The 18,864-nt window shown below is 36.1% G+C and overlaps 1 protein-coding gene across 1 annotated transcript in view; it reads left to right on the top strand.

Moving 5' to 3' along the window:
- The window catches only part of eys (eyes shut homolog), a 248,419-nt gene that overhangs the window by 134,719 nt on the left and 94,836 nt on the right, over nt 1–18,864 (top strand). Inside the window, exons 32-36 of the mRNA XM_038296242.1 lie at nt 2,378–2,502; nt 3,057–3,181; nt 3,538–3,751; nt 15,543–15,733; nt 18,763–18,854. Of these exons, the coding sequence (XP_038152170.1) occupies nt 2,378–2,502; nt 3,057–3,181; nt 3,538–3,751; nt 15,543–15,733; nt 18,763–18,854 (747 nt within the window). The remainder of the gene's footprint in view (nt 1–2,377; nt 2,503–3,056; nt 3,182–3,537; nt 3,752–15,542; nt 15,734–18,762; nt 18,855–18,864) is intronic.

Genomic DNA, 18,864 nt, shown 5'->3' with positions numbered 1-18,864 from the left:
TACTAAAACCTCATGAAACGCACATGTGCAAACAAAGGATTTCTTCTTCCAGATTGACAGTCCCACTTGTGGTTTTTGGATGTGTGAGCAGCTAAATCGCATCAGAGCATCTGGCTGCACAGTGTAAGATCATGCATAATGAAGTGTTAACTTTTAAACCCTGCGATTTTGTTGTACAGTTTGAGCTGTAGCTGAGAACAACAATTGCAAATATCGCACAGAGTATGCCCGGCTTATGTGTTACTGATCTCTATAAAGGACCACTAAAGCTTGCACTGTTTCCCAAATACTTTGTATTTCAGTTATTTCTGGATGGTTTACTAAAGACAAGCTGTTTGTTGGCGACTACTTCCTCATCATCTGTCCAGAATGTTTGACATTACCATAGCTCGATTACTTGACCTTAGTCCAGGCACTGTGCATGAGCTTGTCAAAGTTTACCCTCCAGGCTCTTTCTAGTTCTTGTCTGAGGCCTTGGTATTTTCCAATTTCTCATGTTCTTTTTTCCTGATGTTTCCATAATTTCTGATGACCACATTAATCACTACAGCCATCCTCTGCTGCATATCAATGATCACAATGTATGTTTGGTTGGCCACAGCCATTTTGTCTGCATCTGAAGTATCTGGAAATCCCACAGGATCTTAGCTCTGTCCTTCCAATTTCAATCACAAAGCTTTCACCTCTAAAAAGTAAAAGAAGCCTACAGACTAGAACCACCAGGCTCCAGAAATGCTTCTTCTCCACAGCTGTCATGCTCCTGAACGCCTCCTGACACCAACTATAAGGACTGTACCCCCCACCCAACCCACACATACAAAACATACATAGTCGCAACAACCTACTAATCCGACACCATGTACATGTATTTCTCAACTAAAGCTGTATATAATCTGTAAATCTTTTATCCACTATTATCTCTCATTATCTTGCATTATAACCCCATTAATATATATACAAAATCCATATCCTAACTTTCCTGTATAATCTGTATCTACAGTAGCTTCCCCTATTTATCTATTTTATAGCCTCTTACAATTACTTTCTGTTTGTATATACACTTTATAGTCCATACATACATAGTTTCTGTACACATGTAAATAAATATTTATTTCCTGTGTAGCACTTCTGGATAGCTATGCAAATTACATTTAATTGTTTTGTACTCGTGACAGTGTAATGACAATAAAGTTGAATTCTATTCTAATAATTTTCATACTAAGATTGCTTATTATTCTATATGACATAATTCAACATTGTAATCAATTCAACAAAAAATTACCACATAATATTCTAAGTTCTGATGCCCTACTTTGAGGAACACTGCTCTAGAGAGTCGGATTGCCTGATAAACCAATCAATATCAGGAAACCTTGGTGATTCCTTTTAATTCTTCCATTTCAACATCCTCCAGCAGAGCAGCATCCATACCACACCATCACGTATGGCTGTCACAGCAGTTTTAAAGTGTTTATAGCTTTCAATGTGAATGCCTTACAGGTAGTTAAATTTGATCTGTGGTGCACCTCACCTTGTTGATCATCGGCGAGAGGAATGTGATGTGAGAAAACATTTATATATTGCGCAAGCTTGGTCCTTGTATATATTTATGGTTGACCAGCACAAGCACGAGCTACACAGCAATATTGATGCTTATGATGATGTCGATCTATGAGTGTTTCATATATGATAGTCGATGAACGTCTGAGAGGTCTTAAATCTGGCTTAAATTCTCCACCTCACCATCTGTCATTGTTTTCTGCTCTCCTTCAAAATGTGTGCATGTACTTGTCAGAGTTGGTATGAGGGACCAGACGTTTCCAGACCAACATTTATTTGATAGATCACAATTTTTGTGTGAAAAGTAACTTATCCAAGTTTAAGGCCTCATTTTGTGGGTGCTTGACAAATCAAATCTCTGATGAATATTCTCCTTTACCATTCTTCAAAGCTTGATTTTAGTTTCGAGGGCTTCTCACAAAGAAAATATGATGATTGAAGGAGGTGCTTTGCATTATATACCAGGCACTAATTAAAGGTTATAAAGTAGAGCGGTGACCTTTTGCTTTATATTAATAAATAGCACAGTGTGAACATGGTTCTAATATTAAATGGATAAAATGTATTTGAAATTGTACTACTTACATTATTTTTCTCCTGTCAGGGTATTTTTTTTCCTTTGCCATGATTTCCTCTCTAAATTTCATCTAAACTTCCAAACTAATCTGTTGAATTGATCAAAATTGAACTGGCTGACTGCTTCCTTTGTTAATTTGTTGCAAAAGAAGTCATTCTTACGCACAGTATTTCAAACTCACAAAAAAGTGACAGCCCAGAGAGATTGCCTAATGGTTTATTTAAACTATCATTTTTTTAGTTGTCCACCAGGTTTCATGGGGGATTTCTGTGAAGTGGATATAAACGAATGTTGCTCAGCGCCGTGCCAGAATGGTGCTGTTTGCCAAGATCTTATTAATAGCTACGTCTGCCACTGCAGGTCAGGTGAGTCATTCTGATATCCTGTGATTTTCTCAGTTTGCCTCAAAAATAATACAGTAGTTTTTCCAGTTCTAAGATCTTTTAAAGGCAGCCTTTCCAGTTGTGAATACTTTAACATAACCTAAATAGCAGTAAGTCTTTACATCTTGGTGAGCAAGAAGACTTAAGTCTCTATAATGTCCTAGATGTGGTAGAGGGGAGCTTAAAGGCTGTAGTAACTTACAGATCACCTTGCAAAAAGTCTGCTGAAAGGTTACTATCAAGTCTACATACATACTGTCCTCAAAGCTACTCTGAGGTCACTTTTCTCCACGGTGATATTTACTGTCATACAGTAGGAAAAAAAACAGTGATTAAAGAACAAAATGACCTTATCTCGTTGAAATGGATGTGGCATCTTACTCTTTAGTGAAAGCCTTTTCTTGTCCCTGTATGTGTGTGTGAACCCAAAAAGAAGCAAATCAATGTAAGCGAATCTGATTGATATTCACTTCAGAGGGTGGAAGTGAGAGAGCACAGGCTCACTACAGCACTCTGTGGGCTTTTGTTCCTGGCAGGTTGGACAGGCCTTCACTGTGAGGATGACATTAATGAGTGCCTTCCACAGCCCTGCAACCAGGGGATATGCATCCAGAATGATCCAGGCTATGGCTACACCTGTTTCTGTCGTCCTGGATTTGTGGTGAGGCTCTTCCACTTTATACTCTTACCCTACCTCTTTAAACTAAACTTGGGTTAGTTACCAGTTTCCTCTGAAGTAAAAACTTTTAAGTACTTTCTTGTCAGTCAAATAATTTGTTTAATCTTTTTCATTTTCTTGTTTCTTAATTATTCGATGAAAAAAATTTATAAAATCATACTGTTATCTTTGTAAACATAGATATACTTAGGTTGTCTGGTACTTTCTACGATGATGTTTTTTAAATGTAAAAAGCTATTAACCACTTTGACGATTCAACTTTAAACATCAGACCTCATTTAATAATTCAGTGTATGGTTGAACAACATATCTCATTGCTATCTAATTTATGTAAACAGGGAAGAAACTGTGAGCAGAACTATGATGACTGCCTGCCCAATCCATGTCCAGAAGCTTTTTCCTGTTTAGATGGCATAAACAAGTTTAGCTGCATCCCTCCCATTATGGTTCCTGTTCCCTTGGTGACGCCAAGCACGAACATCACCCACAGTTACACACCCGGAACACTGATGTCAACGCTAAGCCCAGTACCAACTGCTGAATTATCCACAGGTATAGACCATGTTGTGTGCTTGTTAAAATTTTAAAGTGGAAAAATAGCGATACAAATGACGTGTCCTACTTCATATGTCACTTTATGCTTATTATAATATTTCCTTTAGGGTGTTTTTTTTGTGCAAGAAGGAAACCTCATCCTTTATTCATATTTTCCATTTCCATTTACTTAGACAAACAAACTCTCTAGAAAATACAGAGATTGTTTTTCAAATTTCCCTACTAACTTATCAAAAAGTTCAAAACTATACAATTAAGTAAAAGCAAAAACAACAATCAGTCAAAAAGGTAAAGGTAAAAAGAACAGAAAATTGTAGTATATTTTAGAATCTTTTCCCATCGAAGGTGACATTAGGATAACTTCAGAAAACAATTTTACAAAAACTCACTTTCCAAGAAGTCCCCTTCAGTGGAAAATCTTAAAACTATATGCTTATACAGTAAAAACAGAAACGTTAAAATCACATTTTGATCTTAAAACTGACTAGACTTTTCCTCTGTCACATCTGTTATTTTTATGAAAATTAAATCAACAAGAGGAGGATTTTATTTAACTGGAACTTTTCCTCATCCTCTCTTCATATTCAGACATTTAACTACAGACCGGTAGGCCTTTAAAAAAACAATTATTGGTTGTTTTGAACTTCTGGTTTTAGACAGGTTTTAGAATTCAAATACACAAATTCAGGACTCCTAAAATTCTGATTAATCCTTGGCTTCTATTACCTAAAGGTGACCCTAATATTTTCACGGTTACACAGTAAACCAGTGAGATAGGCTCTAAGTTCCTGAGTTGAGAATTGTTTGATCCAATATATGCATTTAAAGGGGTCATAGAATGATTATATAGGGTATCTGGTCCTTAAGGTCTCTGAATAGGGTGTGTAACATTGGTTGAGCTGAAAATGGCATATTTGCTGTTCTATGCACCCTAATGCAAGCCTGGGTAAGAGCCCCAGAATGAAACAACAGTTTTTCTTCCTTTTATGGTATGCTAATGAATACTCAAATGAGCTGTGAGCTGATTGGTTGGTTTACAATGAGCAAAGCTGCTTAGCAAAGACGCATCATAGCAGCAAGCACTCATTCACCGAAACATCAAATTGTTTATATGGTAGGGTGACCAGACATCCCCTTTTTCCCAGACATGTCCTACTTTTCATAACTAAAAAAATGTCTGGGGGGAATTACAAAATCGTCTGAGATTTTGGTCGACTACAGTGCAGCACGTTGTCGAAACAGGGAGCCAGTGGGGGACGGAGCGACCGAACCTGACCTGGGGATGGTAGCTTCCCCCTGCCTTACTGGGCAGTCGGGGGGGAAGCATACTGTCACCTGGTTGGGTTTGATCAATCCATTTCCCGCTCGGGCCCCCCACGAATTGACGTCAATTCAGTGCTTCGTTTGAATTTGCCCATTTTATGCTGGAAGTTTAGAATTGTGAGATTTGCAGAGAAAGGAGGTATCGATGGGGTTTGACCTTATTGTACATCCATTTCACACATTGAACTATCGTCAGTCATCTATGACAATGTAAACTCAGTTTTGCATTCTATGACCCCTTTAAAACTCCCCAACATCAGCAAAACACTTTAGAACTATGCTCATTTCAGCTGGTAAAATAGCTTAACCACCCATAAAAAAAATGAGTTCTGTGTTTTTGGGGGATCAAACTAAAATGTACTTTTTTGGCCATAATAATCATCTTATTTTCTAAAAATCTATAGGCATAATGGTTGGTGTGCATCAAAGCAAGTCAGATCACGATGCTGAATAAGTTTAAGCACTTTGGTCGGGAGAAATGAAAAAAAAAGTTACAGCAAACTCTCACTTTTGAGAAGGTTATATAAAGGTATTCTAAACACTTAAACAACTAATTTCAAAGGCATTAGATTTTAATGAAATATATGTGAACTTATCAATAAGAGTTATGATTACATATTATCATATAATTTGGAGTTTCACCAATACAAACTTTGGTCAAACTCTTCCTTCTACATTAAAATAACATGGATGTTGGTTATACTGTACACACGTGATCTCTCCTTTGGCTCCTGTTCTATGAAGTGGAGAAGACTTTAATTTGGCCAGCAAGTCCTGAACAAATATCTAGGTTTCTTTTTTTTATGACTTAAGTCTTTTCTGTTGCACAATTACTGTGCATGCAAGATATTTCCGTGCTGTAATTATATAGTCCTATGCCGTCATTGGGATGCCTCCTTCTTAGAAGCTCTCTTGGGTTGGGCTTGCGTAGCTTGAAACCCAGGTTTGAAATCTGTGACTGATGGGATTTTCAGTTACACTTGGCTTTGTATTTGTTTTATGATGAATTTTCTGTAAATTTTAAAACATCAAGACCTGATAAAGAAATCGGTATTGCTATTTCCACTCACTGCAAAAACAATCCAGAAATAAGTAAAAAATGGCTTAAATTAAGTATATTTAGCCTTAATTTGAGCAGGTAAATAAGATGATTTGCCAATGGAATGAGTATTTTCACTCTTAAAATAAGATAGTTAGATAATATTTACTTGAAATAAGACGATAAAATAGTTTTTTCTTATTTTAAAAGGAAATTGTCTTGTTCCATTGGCAAAGTGTCTTACTTACCTCCTCAAATCAAGAAAAAACACACTTATTTTAAGAAAAAATAACTTATTGAGATTTATATTTTTTGCAGTGTGGCTTTGTTTCTAATAAGACACACTTATTAAAAGCAAAACTATTCATGATGGTATTTCTATTTTTCTTGCATTGATGTGTGATGGTTTAACGACTTATAACGTAAAAGGTGATTTTTTTATATTTTTTTAAATATTTCTTTTGAGAAATACTTAAGTGGTCTAACTAAATCTATTTATTATGACAAATGCGACAGACAAGGATACTGCCAAGTAGGAATCAAACAAGTTTCAACATTTTTAAAACATAAGTTTAGCTACGTGACTTTGAACTATTATTTATAAAGATAAACAATAAATGATGTAAAAGTGAGGCCAAATATAAGAGCCTGTTTTTGATAAATAAAAAATCCAGATCTACCATGTCCTTCAAAGCAAACTTAACGACTCACTTTGCCAAATTTGAATGAGGTGAGACTCCCTTAGAGTCCTACTTCAAATTGAATTTTTATAGAGCCATTTGAAAATAACATCGAATGATTTATTAGCTCTGAATCAGATCATCTTAGAAATGATATGCAGCTGTGTCGGCATTCTGTCTAAATCTGGTTTTGTGCTTTCTTCTAAATTGTGCTGCTCTGTTTTTATTTGAGTTAAAGGGGATTCTAACAAGTAATGTGGCTGATCAGTATTTGGTTGTACATCGTTAAGTTAAAAAATGACAAACACTAAACATACATTGTTTTGCGTTATTGCTGTTTGATGCAGTCGTCTATGTAGGAGAAGGAATCTGTGAGTTCGGGACAGATTGTTACTCTGTGACAGATGACGTCTGTCTATATCTGAGACTGTGCACAGAACTGTAAAACAAATCTACTGAACGCAGACAAGCCTGAGCCAATTTATTGTGGCACTTTAAAAATCAGTAGGGGGCCCAATTGTTATTGAGTCCTCCCCACTGGACCTGATCCAGCCAGCTCTTGGTAAGCGCACCGATTCAGAAACGGTTAAAAGGTACACAAAAAAGGTGCTATAGAAAAACAAACCTGAGCCTTGGCACACTGAAACATTCTTTTGCTCTCCTACACAGAAGAGTATAATCAAAGTAAATAAGTTCTAAAGTAAGAGAAGCCACAAACTCGTGAGTTTATCAAACTAGGTCACCATCTAAATACATGCAGTGCCCTTGGTGCTGCTTGAAATAGACTCAGTGCTCCTTTAAACCACAGACTGCTCCACAACCTCTGAAATATATATATCAAGTTAAAGTGATGTCAAAATATAAGAGGCATAATGGCATACTGAATGCATAAGATTTCTATTTTATCCTAATTCTTATGTAAAACCAACTTTCTAAGCTGGTTCCAAGCAAACAAACAAACATTAAGGTTTGAAATGGTTAATTCCTTTGTTGTACATGAAGTGCTTGAATGCATAGTACTGAAAATGTACCCTGTAATGTAAAATCTAATTGGAATCTAGAGGAAAGAGGCTTGCTTCTGCTTAGCTATGATTTAGTCGACTTTCCTTCAAGTGATCACCACAACACAGGTGAAGCTGTTATCTTTTGCTGCCATGTGTTGTGGAAATCAAATTACCCCCTCAAAGCTGTGCAACATCAACTTGATGAGTAAGGAGTTATTCATTTTAAACATCTAGAATCTCTTGGGGCAGTTTCACTATTACTCTCATTTTGTACATCTATTATTTTGTTTTGGAGGTCGATTTAGATGCTGATTTGTAATGACTGGGTCTGTAACTGTTATTATTATTAACTTCAGTTTGCTAGTATTATAACCTTTCCAAATAGATAAAATATCTTGGAAAGATTTTTTCCAAACTAGCTATTTAGCCTAAAGTTAGACATTCTGTGCTTATTAGCAGGTTTTCACTTTTCAGTCCATTTTAGCTGTTATTTCAGCCCTTTATCCAAGAAATTTGAATCAAACAGAGATAAGTATTTCAAAACTTTTTCAAAACATATTTCTAATGGAATTGTTGAAGTGAAATTCACGCCAGATGATGATATTACATCTAGAAAACCACATATTAGAGGAAAAGTCAATAAAATGATGTGCAAAACAATGGAATGACACAGAGAATAAGTATTGAACAGCTTTGCTGAAATATGTTACTGCTCTTCAAAAAGATTTTATTCTTACCCATTCATCACACCAATCTGTTTTTTAATCCTAAAACTTCTGTTTGCCTCTTCGTTGCATTTTAATGATCAGGTTTCCATAGTCTATTGACGGGCCCATTTTACCAGCTTTATATTGTTTCTTCTAAAAAAATTTCAGTTTTTTTGGAATCATTGTCTTGCTAAAAAGAAATCCACATTGTTTGTGCAGGTTATCAAGAATATCTCATACATTCCTTCACTTATCTTTCCTTAACTTATTCAAAGTCTGGTTGTACATATGTCTTATGGCAAACCCAAATCATTATGTTCACACCCTGGAACTTCCTCGATAATAATATGCTTTGACTCTTGGGAGACATGCAGAGTTATTTCCCCAGCAGGGTAGTTACAACAACGTCATAAGACTTTGCTTTTAGTCCTTTTTGAAATCTAATCTCCCAGTATGCAATTGTCTTGGCTTAACACTTCATAGTAAACATTAACTGAGCTTCAGCATACATGTTCTTCAGCAGTGGAGTCTCGTGAGGTGAAAGTACTAAAAGGCATTGCAGCAAAGTGTTATTCAATTTATTCATTAACAAAACTGGCCCTGCTAATTTGATGTCCTTTTAAAGCACTCAATAGTTGGCTTTTGATTTTGGACAACTCTTCGGATAATTTTTTTAACTCGTCTGTCAGAATTTTATAGCATATCCTGACTGATTTTTGGCTGCTATACTTGCACACTCCTTTTCAGCCCTTTCAGGCTGTTGTCTGGGGGATTCGTTTTCCAATGCAGGACAGCAGGGCCCCGAACTGGGTCCTGGATAGGCACCCACTGAAAGTGACCGTCATACTGATGTAGCATGTGGAAGAGGTGGTGGTATTCCCCATACTAGTTCAGTCTCTGGGACTCTGATGAATCCTGGGACACTGACAGATTTGTTCGTCGTCGATTTGTTTTGTCGTAAATCTATGTCGCCATTTTAAGGTGAAACCAATAGCCAGTAGACGAAGAGCTTTTTGCCCGCCGGGTAATTTGCCATAGCCGGCCAGGCGAATTAAAAGTTGAGCAACTGCAGGAGGTTTCATGTTCAGTGTTAAAGCACCTTAATGGTACGATCAGACCACACGTGATAGCTGTTGCTAATGAGGTGGATTCACATATAATTCTTATACAAACTGTGTCATGAAGGGCGGTGAAGCGGCCAGCAGTGAAGAGTGTTCACTGCTCCGCTCTCACCTTGTGCCACTACATAGAGCTGAGGTGTTGTCAGACAACAGCAATCTCAACATGGCAGCCAATCAGGGAAGAGTTGAAGCTGAGAAAACAATGTTAAAACAGGAAGAAATAAGGATGTTCTCAAGAGGCTTTTAGGTGGCTTTAAAAAAAACTGTTTTTGCCTGATTTTTTTTCCACATCGGTGGGGTTTCAGCTTCATGCAGCTGAAGCTCCTCCTATTTGATGATGCATTCCAAGGTGTAAACACAGTGCATCTGAAATGTAGAGTGGTGAACTAGCTGCAGGGCTCACAGAAATCACCACATTCACCGCCTCCTGTGTTAGCCCACCATAAGCCTCATGTATTTTAGTTTTTTATTTATGACTGAATCAATGGCTACACATTTAAGTCCAGCTTGACATGTGGTGTTTATAAATCTGTTGGAAGTTATCTCAGAATAATTAAATATTATTTAATATATTGGCTTTTTTATTTGTTGCTTAAATATTTCCACAAAATGTTTTTTTTACATTACACAATTAATCTTTAACAATATTCTTACCAAAGGTGCAACATAATCCAAGACACAATCTATAAAATTTTGAAGATGATTTGGAACATGATATATCGATGCAGGAATTTTTTAAAGGATCCTTTAATATTATTTAGTGGAACAAGCAATTCTCACCTAAATCAGAGGGAGGAAGCAGGGACTTTTGACAGCTTTAGCATTGGACTCAAAAAGTATTATAATGCCAACAAAGGATAGCAAAACACAGGAAAAGGGAGTCATGCCCTACTGGAAGTTTTGATTTTCTGAGTGAAAATAAAGAGAAAGAGAGCAAAACAGACACTGCAGGCACAGACTGTTTCTTACATATAAACTTATTAAAGCATTTCAAAGGTGTGCGCCATGCTAAGGAACAATTCATAAAAATTATCCAAATCGTGTGTAATTTTTAACTATAGGTGTAAGGCACAATATGGGGCAACATTTGCTGCTTGGCGGAGGTCTGTTATCAATATAACCCTCTGCTACCTGGCTTATTTTACAGCCACTCTCATGCTGCCAGTAGCACAAGCAATCTGTTCAATAGATGGGTTGAAAACAAGCCAGCTTGCACGTCTCTACATTTGTGCAGCAAATTTTGCAGATCACCTGCAACCAGTGTGGGTACTAAAGCGTTATTAAGTAATGCAGTACAGTATCTAGATTTCTTTTCCAGTAACCGGTGTTTGAAACTTTACTTAAAAAAAATAACTGGTTATAGTTATTAAAAATACGTTATAGCCATAAGAAAGTCATGAACATGTGTGAAAAAAGAACGCAGCTCTCAGTTTTGAAATATGTGGAGCTTCTTTAATTTACAGCTTCTAACTGACGTCTATAGTCTTTTTTCTCCACCTATAATGAACAAATTACAGGAACATTTATCCTTCAGTGTTTTTTTTTTTTTTCTAGGTACGCTCTCATTGAATCAGTGGCTCTGCGCCTTCATCTCTCCTCTGTGCTAATGCTGAAGTTCATAACGTCCCAACAGTGGCAGTAACTAGCACTGTAACTAATTAGTTTTTAAAAGTCAGTAATGTGTTAGTCATTACTATGCCTTAAAAAGGATTTTATGGTAGTAGGAGTATGGAAAATGGTAATGCATCTTGTTACATATAGAAATATCTAGTATTAACTTTACATTTTTAGCAAATATCATAACTATGATCTTCAAAAACAAAGTTGACAAAGTTCCTGTTGCGTGACACCATGGTGGTGAGACGTCTTTTTAAAAATCATCAATAAGACCTATGGATTTTGATTTTTGATACTGAAAGAGACCAGTATTACTTTATAAATACTGACAAATTGCAAATACATATTTTAGGTTTCTAACCTTTTGCTACTCTTGAATGATTTATTAATCCAATCCTTATTCATTGTCTCATTCCACATTATTGCATAGCCTGTTTTTTATTTGCACATTTCTTTGTTTTATGTTGTATCACATGTGGAGAGACATTAATATTTTGAGCCACATCAAAAATACATTTTCTAAAAGAAAAATCACCATATTCAATATTTATTATTCCACTCAAAGTATACCTCTTTTAAAAATTAAACACCTGACCCTGAAAAGACCATACTATATTTTTGAATTGGATTCTTCATTCTATGTAGTCAAGCAAGGATATTCAGCATTTTTTTTTTCCATGATAAGATATTTCTCTGCCATTTTTGTAAGTACAGAACGACCTTTTGCCTTCTTTCGAGGCTGTGAAATTGCTCAGGTCCAAGAACGGTCTTCAGCAGTATTTTATCTCTGTCCTGTGACAAGTTCAATCAGTCAGTCTATTACCTTACCCAATAAATCAGCAGCAAAGCAGAACTTACATCCTGACTTCTTTTTTTAATAAATGGAACATTAAGTCCATATTAATTAAATTTCCCCATCAGAGTACTGTCCTCCAATTAATTGATCTTTAGTTCATATTTCTGCAGATATATTTTTCTTGTGGAACGTCTTTTCTTTTAACCCTGCTGACATGCGTTCACAGTTTGTGCTGTAACACTGCGCTTCTCTCCTTGTTCCATTAAATATGACTTATATCAGTTTTTCCACATCTTTTATGATCATGTATCAGAGCTGGCCCTAATTAAATCAGATCTGAAAGATTTATATCAAGGAATATTCCCAGTGGACTACATTTTTCCCTATATAGAAACTAGAAAAGCTTTTGAACATATTACAGGGATGAAAAACTGCTTTGTCAGCATTATGTTAACAGTGAAAAACAGACATGGAGAATAGTCTGAAAAAAAGGTTTAATTTTGTATTGTGAAGATTTACAATTTAGATATAGTATAAATACTTACCTGAGGCATGTACAAAAATCTTCAATGTGAATGAAATCGGTAGTTGTAAAAACAGCGGACCTTTGAAGACGATATTGAAACCTACTGTTAATGAGGCGTGATGCTGCTTCCTGGCAGCAACCTCCTAATGCATCAAAGACTACATCAGACTAAACAAGGCTTTAAAATTAATGAATAGCTCTGTCTCTGAGGGGTAATTTTCCATCATCAGCATTGGCAAACCCCATTGTCAGGAGCAAAGCAAGAGGCAGCACAGTGTTGCTGCCGCATGCATTTATCCTGATTAATTCATACAACGCAGTAGGTCTGATCCTGATGATTCTCTCTTTTTGTTATCCCAGGATCCTCCTCAGGGTTTGGCTAATAATGTTCCCTAGAGGAAATGCGGGTATTTAGGTTAGTCTCGTTGACAAATTCCCTAAGGAGTTTCTTAGGTCAACAGCGGTATACCTTATTAGAACCCGACTTCTCGCAAGTGCCTGTATTGATAAGTTCACAGATAGCAGCTGCTTGGTAAATCACAGCATCAACCTAAAAAAAACAAGCAACAAAAAAACATTACATTTCTCTGTTTGCAACTTCTTCTGATGAAACAACATAGATGAAGACTATTTAATCTGAATCTAGCTCTTCGTTCAACTTGCTGTGCTATTTAACTTGCTTAAGTTTGCTCTGCTTCCATGAATTATAGGATTTCATTGAGCATAATTAACCCTAATACTTCAGTCAGAGTTGCTCTTTTAATATTTTCTCTGCCTCTCAACCCAAACTGCTTGCAAGGAGTAGAACTTTTAATGAAATACTCAATCATTACCCACGCTCATGGATACAATTATGATATACAGCTTACAGAAATACGACAGTATGATATTAGAATCTTTAGAAAAACAGCTAAAAAACACATCCAACCATTTTTTTTGTCCTAACCTGAGAATAACTTAATGTGATAACAGTGCCAGTATGGAAATAGAAAAATTTCCTATGCCCAGTGACACGGATCTTGGTGAAAGACTAAGGAAATTATAGGCCTGAAGGTATATATAATCTTCCCAGTGAGGTCTGTGTGTGCCCCGGGGTCTCCTCTTAGTGGGGTGCACCTGGAAATCATCTCAGAACAGGCACTTAGAAGGGCATTTAGTTTAGATGTCAAACACGCCTTTACTGATTTCTTTTGATGCATATTAGCAGCTGCTTTGCTATGAACTCCCACAGATGAGAGACCTCACCACCATATTTCTAAGGCTTTGTCTCGCCACTCTAAAGAAGAAGCCCATTTTCGCTGCTTTTATCCAGTGTCACATTCTCTTAGTCATGATCCATGTCTCATGATTTGGCCTTAGTCCAGAATGAGCTGACTGTCATTCCAGCCCGGCAAAAAATTCTAGTGAATTAAAATTGTTATACAAATTAGCAGTCAAAGAACACGGAAAATAACCAACACCTTTCACAACTCTAGTTTTGAAATTTTGGGCAGTCCATAGCCAAGCCCCTTAAAACATTACTCAAAACAATAAAAGGAACACATAAACACACAATATAATTTCAATTAAATCAAACGGTAATACTTTCTTTTACAGTACATTATAACCATGTAATAATATAGTAATAACATAGCGAGTTACACTATATTACTAGGTAACAACAATAACTTTACTTGGCAATTACCCGAAAGTGAAAGTACATAATTTCAAAGTAATTACCAGCATATAATTATTGCAATTACATATTACTATGTAACAATGGCGAATTTTGGTGTGTAATTACCATCAGGTTACCATGGGACAGTTTACAACAGATTACAAAGTAAATTGTTATTTATGGTCAGGTAAGTGCTGTGGTTCAAATTTCAGGCAGACAAGGTAAAGTCCGAATTCTTCATTTCAAACTGTTATTAGGTCTAGGTTAGTGTAAGTAGTGACTAGTGTAAATTAGCACATTTTACCAGATGAAATTAAGTAAACTGCTGGGTTTCTTTCTTTGGTATTAAAGAATTATTGCTGTATAATTATATCAGTTAGAATGTTTTTTTAACTCTTAAAATACTAACAAAACTATTTTGTGCAAATTACCAAGTAAAACACATATAATTAATTGGTAAGTATTTAGAATATGTACTGTAAAAGAAAGGCATCCAAAGTTTCTCAGATATTATGCAATGATTACCATGTAAACTATTTGGTTTGTGCTGTTTTACATATTTCTTCATAGAGAACCTCCATTACATAGGTGCATTATTATAATATCTGATTAATAATATAATAATAATATTAATCAGATTAATATCTGAGAAAAATTGGATTGCTAGCCTAGCGTACGGTTAAGATACCTGAACATTCCTCATGCTGCCTGAAAGCAGCAGAAGCTGCTCCTTTCAGCTTTAATGCATGCAGAGGTAAACCTCTGTTTTCCAGGTGTCCTGGTAGACTCGTCTTAGTTTCTTGTCCAGAAGACAGCTATGAAGGTGTACAGGTGGACCTTCCTTATTGAGAACTCAAATAGTTGTTTTTTTAACGATCAGTTTGCTCTTTCATTTATTTTCTGTTATGAGCAACATTGCCAATGATTTTCTAAAGTTGTTGAAATTAATTTAAATGTTATTCTGTTATTGAATTATATATTCTGTTTTGTTAAAGATTTAAATGTTTAGTCAAGGATTTGCACCTGACTGGAGCTTTGAATTTCTTGACTTTAGAACTTACCTAGGGCTTGCATTTCTTACTTTGGATTTGCCTTTAGATTTGGTTGGAAAAACTACTAAAGTACCAAAACCACTTTTAAATTGCAAAACAATTTTTTGGTCACACTTCTAGACATTATTTGTGTAAGCATTCTCTGGATGTTTGTCTGTGGCCTTTGCCAGCATTTCAGGTGTTTTTCACACACTAAAAATGTATTTTTCTTAATTCTGTTTACCTTTCTCCACAATTTAAGCTTTCTGTATGTATTTTATCCCCAGATTGGAGTTACCATCACTTCTTTGGGATTTCATACCTTGAATTTCATGCTGTTGACCTTGAAACTCTGAACAACATTACTGTGAGATTTCAAACCAAGGCATCTCAGGGAATGCTTCTATATGTGGACCAAGGACCCATTAATGGAGATTTCTTTTTTATGAAACTTTTTATCCAGGATGGGATCTTGAAGGTAAATGCCGTTTTACAGAAAGGTTTCTGATACTGATATCTGTTTGGTCTGTAGGAAATGTCTGTACTTTAAAATATTGTATAATAATACCCTTAAAGGTTAACTGAACTACTAACCCATAACCTATTGTGGAAACAGGAGAGCCTAAAAGTATTTGCATGAGCCCTTTTTTGACCAGTCAAATTGATCTGCATAGGTGGTTTGTTCAGTTAATAGATGTACACAGTGGAAGAGAAAACAGCTTTTTATTTTATGTAATTGTAATGCTGCAGACATATTTTAAATTGAATATAATATAATACATTTAAATTATACACATCTGGCTGTGATGTTTACTTTGACGATTTAACAAGTTAATTCAACAATTTAACATTTAAACTGTTTTCTATTTGAAAAAAATATATATTTAATACAGTAGACAGTCATGCAGAAGGGAATTTATTGTATATTTGTAGGTTTTGGTGATAAAACCGTTTTACAAGCCATTCCAATTAACTTAAATGTGTGACTTCATATATTTCAATGGTCAACCAGTTTAGAAATAGAAAATATGTCCTCCTAACAAATGTAGCCAATAGTCAGTCAGAATTTCAGAGCTCCTAGATTCTTTTTATATTCCTTTTTTAAAGGGGTCATAAAATGATTATATAAGGTATTTACTGTAGTGCGGATCCTTAAGGTCTCTGAATAGGGTGTGTAACTTTGGTTGGGCTGAAAATGGCATATTTGCTGTTCTATGAGCCCTGATTCAAGCCTGGTTAAAAGCCCTAGAATAAAACGACCGGTTTATTTCCTTTTTTGTATGCTCATGAATATTTAGATGAGCTGTGCACTGATTGGTTGGTTCACGACGAGCGAAACTGCTGAGCAAAGACGCATCATAGCAACAAGCACTCACTCACTGAAACATCAAAAATCAAAGTAGGGTGACCAGACGTCTTCTTTTCCCGGATATGTCCAACTTTTCATACCTAAAAAATGTCCGGGGGAAATTTCTAAATCGTCCAGGATTTTGGTCGACTATAGCGCAGCACGTAATCGAAACACCCGGGCACTCAAACTGACCCGTAAGCTCCGGTGCTGGTCAGGGAACCCTGGTGGACGGGTAGGGGAGACAGTGGGGGAAGGAGAGACTGATCCTGATCTCTGGTGACGATAGCCTGCATGTAAATCCCAGGGCGTGACAAAAGTGCAGGCTAGAACCAAATAAAGCAGCATCCCCCAGATTACATCAACTTGGGGCTTCGTTTGGATTTGCCCGTTTTATGGTGAAAGTTTAGAATTGTGAGATTTGCATAGAAAGGAGGTGTCGATGGGGTTTCAACATTTCACCCACTGAACTATCGTTATTCATCTATGACAAGGTAAACTCTGTTTTGCATTCTATGACCCCTAAATGATAAAGTATGATTTGAAAAGAAGAATGTAAATCCATATTTAGAAAACAAATTACTTGTGAGTCAGCCTTTATGTTACAAGGTAATGACAAGTTATCATTTAACTACGAAACTTGACATCTTAAAGGAATAGTACACCCAAAACATGATTAGCCTTCATTTTCTACTCACCTCCATGCTGAACAACACTCTGGAGTACTTTTTTGATATCTCAAATGCATCTGGAGATCTGGGAGGCTTCTTGCTGTCTGCTGACATTCAAATAATGGAGGTCCATGGCGCCCGAGACAGAAAGGTCCATAAAAGTCCACAAAAACGTGTCAATATTCCTCCATACTGCTCGTCCAATGTAATCCAAGTGTCCTGAGTGGGTAGCATCCAGAATTTACTCGAAACGAAGTCATTTAGAATGTTTTTAGAGCATAAACAGTAGTGTATAGGATTTCCTAATAGCGCCCCCATGCGCGCTCACGATTCTACGGAAGCCGGCAGACCAAACCGGAAGAAAGTGCGCATTCAGCGTCTGGTCTGCCGATAATGCAAGCGTAGAAGAAGAAATGTGCTGTTTACCTGTGCAAAGAAAGAAACAACGAAAGAAAAATGTCTGAGGACTTCAGTGTTGAGGAAGAGCATGAGTTCTTTGCCGAGCTGAATGCGCTGGTTTGGTCTGCCGGCTTCCGTAGAATCGTGAGCGCGCATGGGGGCGCTATTAGGAAATCCTATACACTACTGTTTATGCTCTAAAAACATTCTAAATGACTTCGTTTCGAGTAAATTCTGGATGCTACCCACTCAGGACACTTGGATTACATTGGACGAGCAGTATGGAGGAATATTGACACGTTTTTGTGGACTTTTATGGACCTTTCTGTCTCGGGCGCCATGGACCTCCATTATTTGAATGTCAGCAGACAGCAAGAAGCCTCCCAGATCTCCAGATGCATTTGAGATATCAAAAAAGTACTCCAGAGTGTTGTTCAGCATGGAGGTGAGTAGAAAATGAAGGCTAATCATGTTTTGGGTGTACTATTCCTTTAAGTCACTGGCTACACTTTACCAGGATTTTGAAATATTTTTATACCTATAAAATTCTTGAAAACAAATTTAAATAATCGGTAAAAGACAGTTTTTAAACTCAAAAATAGACATTAGTGAGCATTTTTTTTTTTTTATTACACTTTTTCAGATTAAACATAGCTTTATGTTCAAAACCTTACAAAAGAGAGCATTCAGTTGATATCATAAAAGTGTATAATGTAAATATTTTAAACTTTTATGAAATAATTAACCCCAGTTTACTTTGTACAACCTCAATACACTATATACTCATACACTCATATTAGTTAAATCTTAAAGTATAGATCTATAATATTTGATCAGCAACATTTAGATTTATTTGTCATTTATAGTTATATAGATATATACAGTATATAGAGATATATAGTGCAACTATGTGTAACCTATTTCAATGTCAAATACATATATAAAATTCATAAATGCATTAATATATATTTTTGTTATGCCTGATGATTAGTTTAAAATATCTCTTAGTCTATTATGTCAGTGACATTAGACAGGTATAAACATGACAAAAGAGACATTGCATACTTAAACCATCTTCTAATGTTTCAGTATGCCTTTTGCTGCAACGAAGATGAAGAGGTTACACAGATGAGTGCACGCATTCATGTTGATGATGGCAGAGTTCATATTGTGAACATTAGGTATGTACAT

The sequence above is a fragment of the Cyprinodon tularosa genome, unplaced genomic scaffold (assembly GCF_016077235.1).
Source record: "Cyprinodon tularosa strain WSP-4 unplaced genomic scaffold, ASM1607723v1 ctg37, whole genome shotgun sequence".
NCBI lineage: Eukaryota > Metazoa > Chordata > Actinopteri > Cyprinodontiformes > Cyprinodontidae > Cyprinodon > Cyprinodon tularosa.
This window is presented reverse-complemented; position numbering and strand designations above follow the sequence as displayed.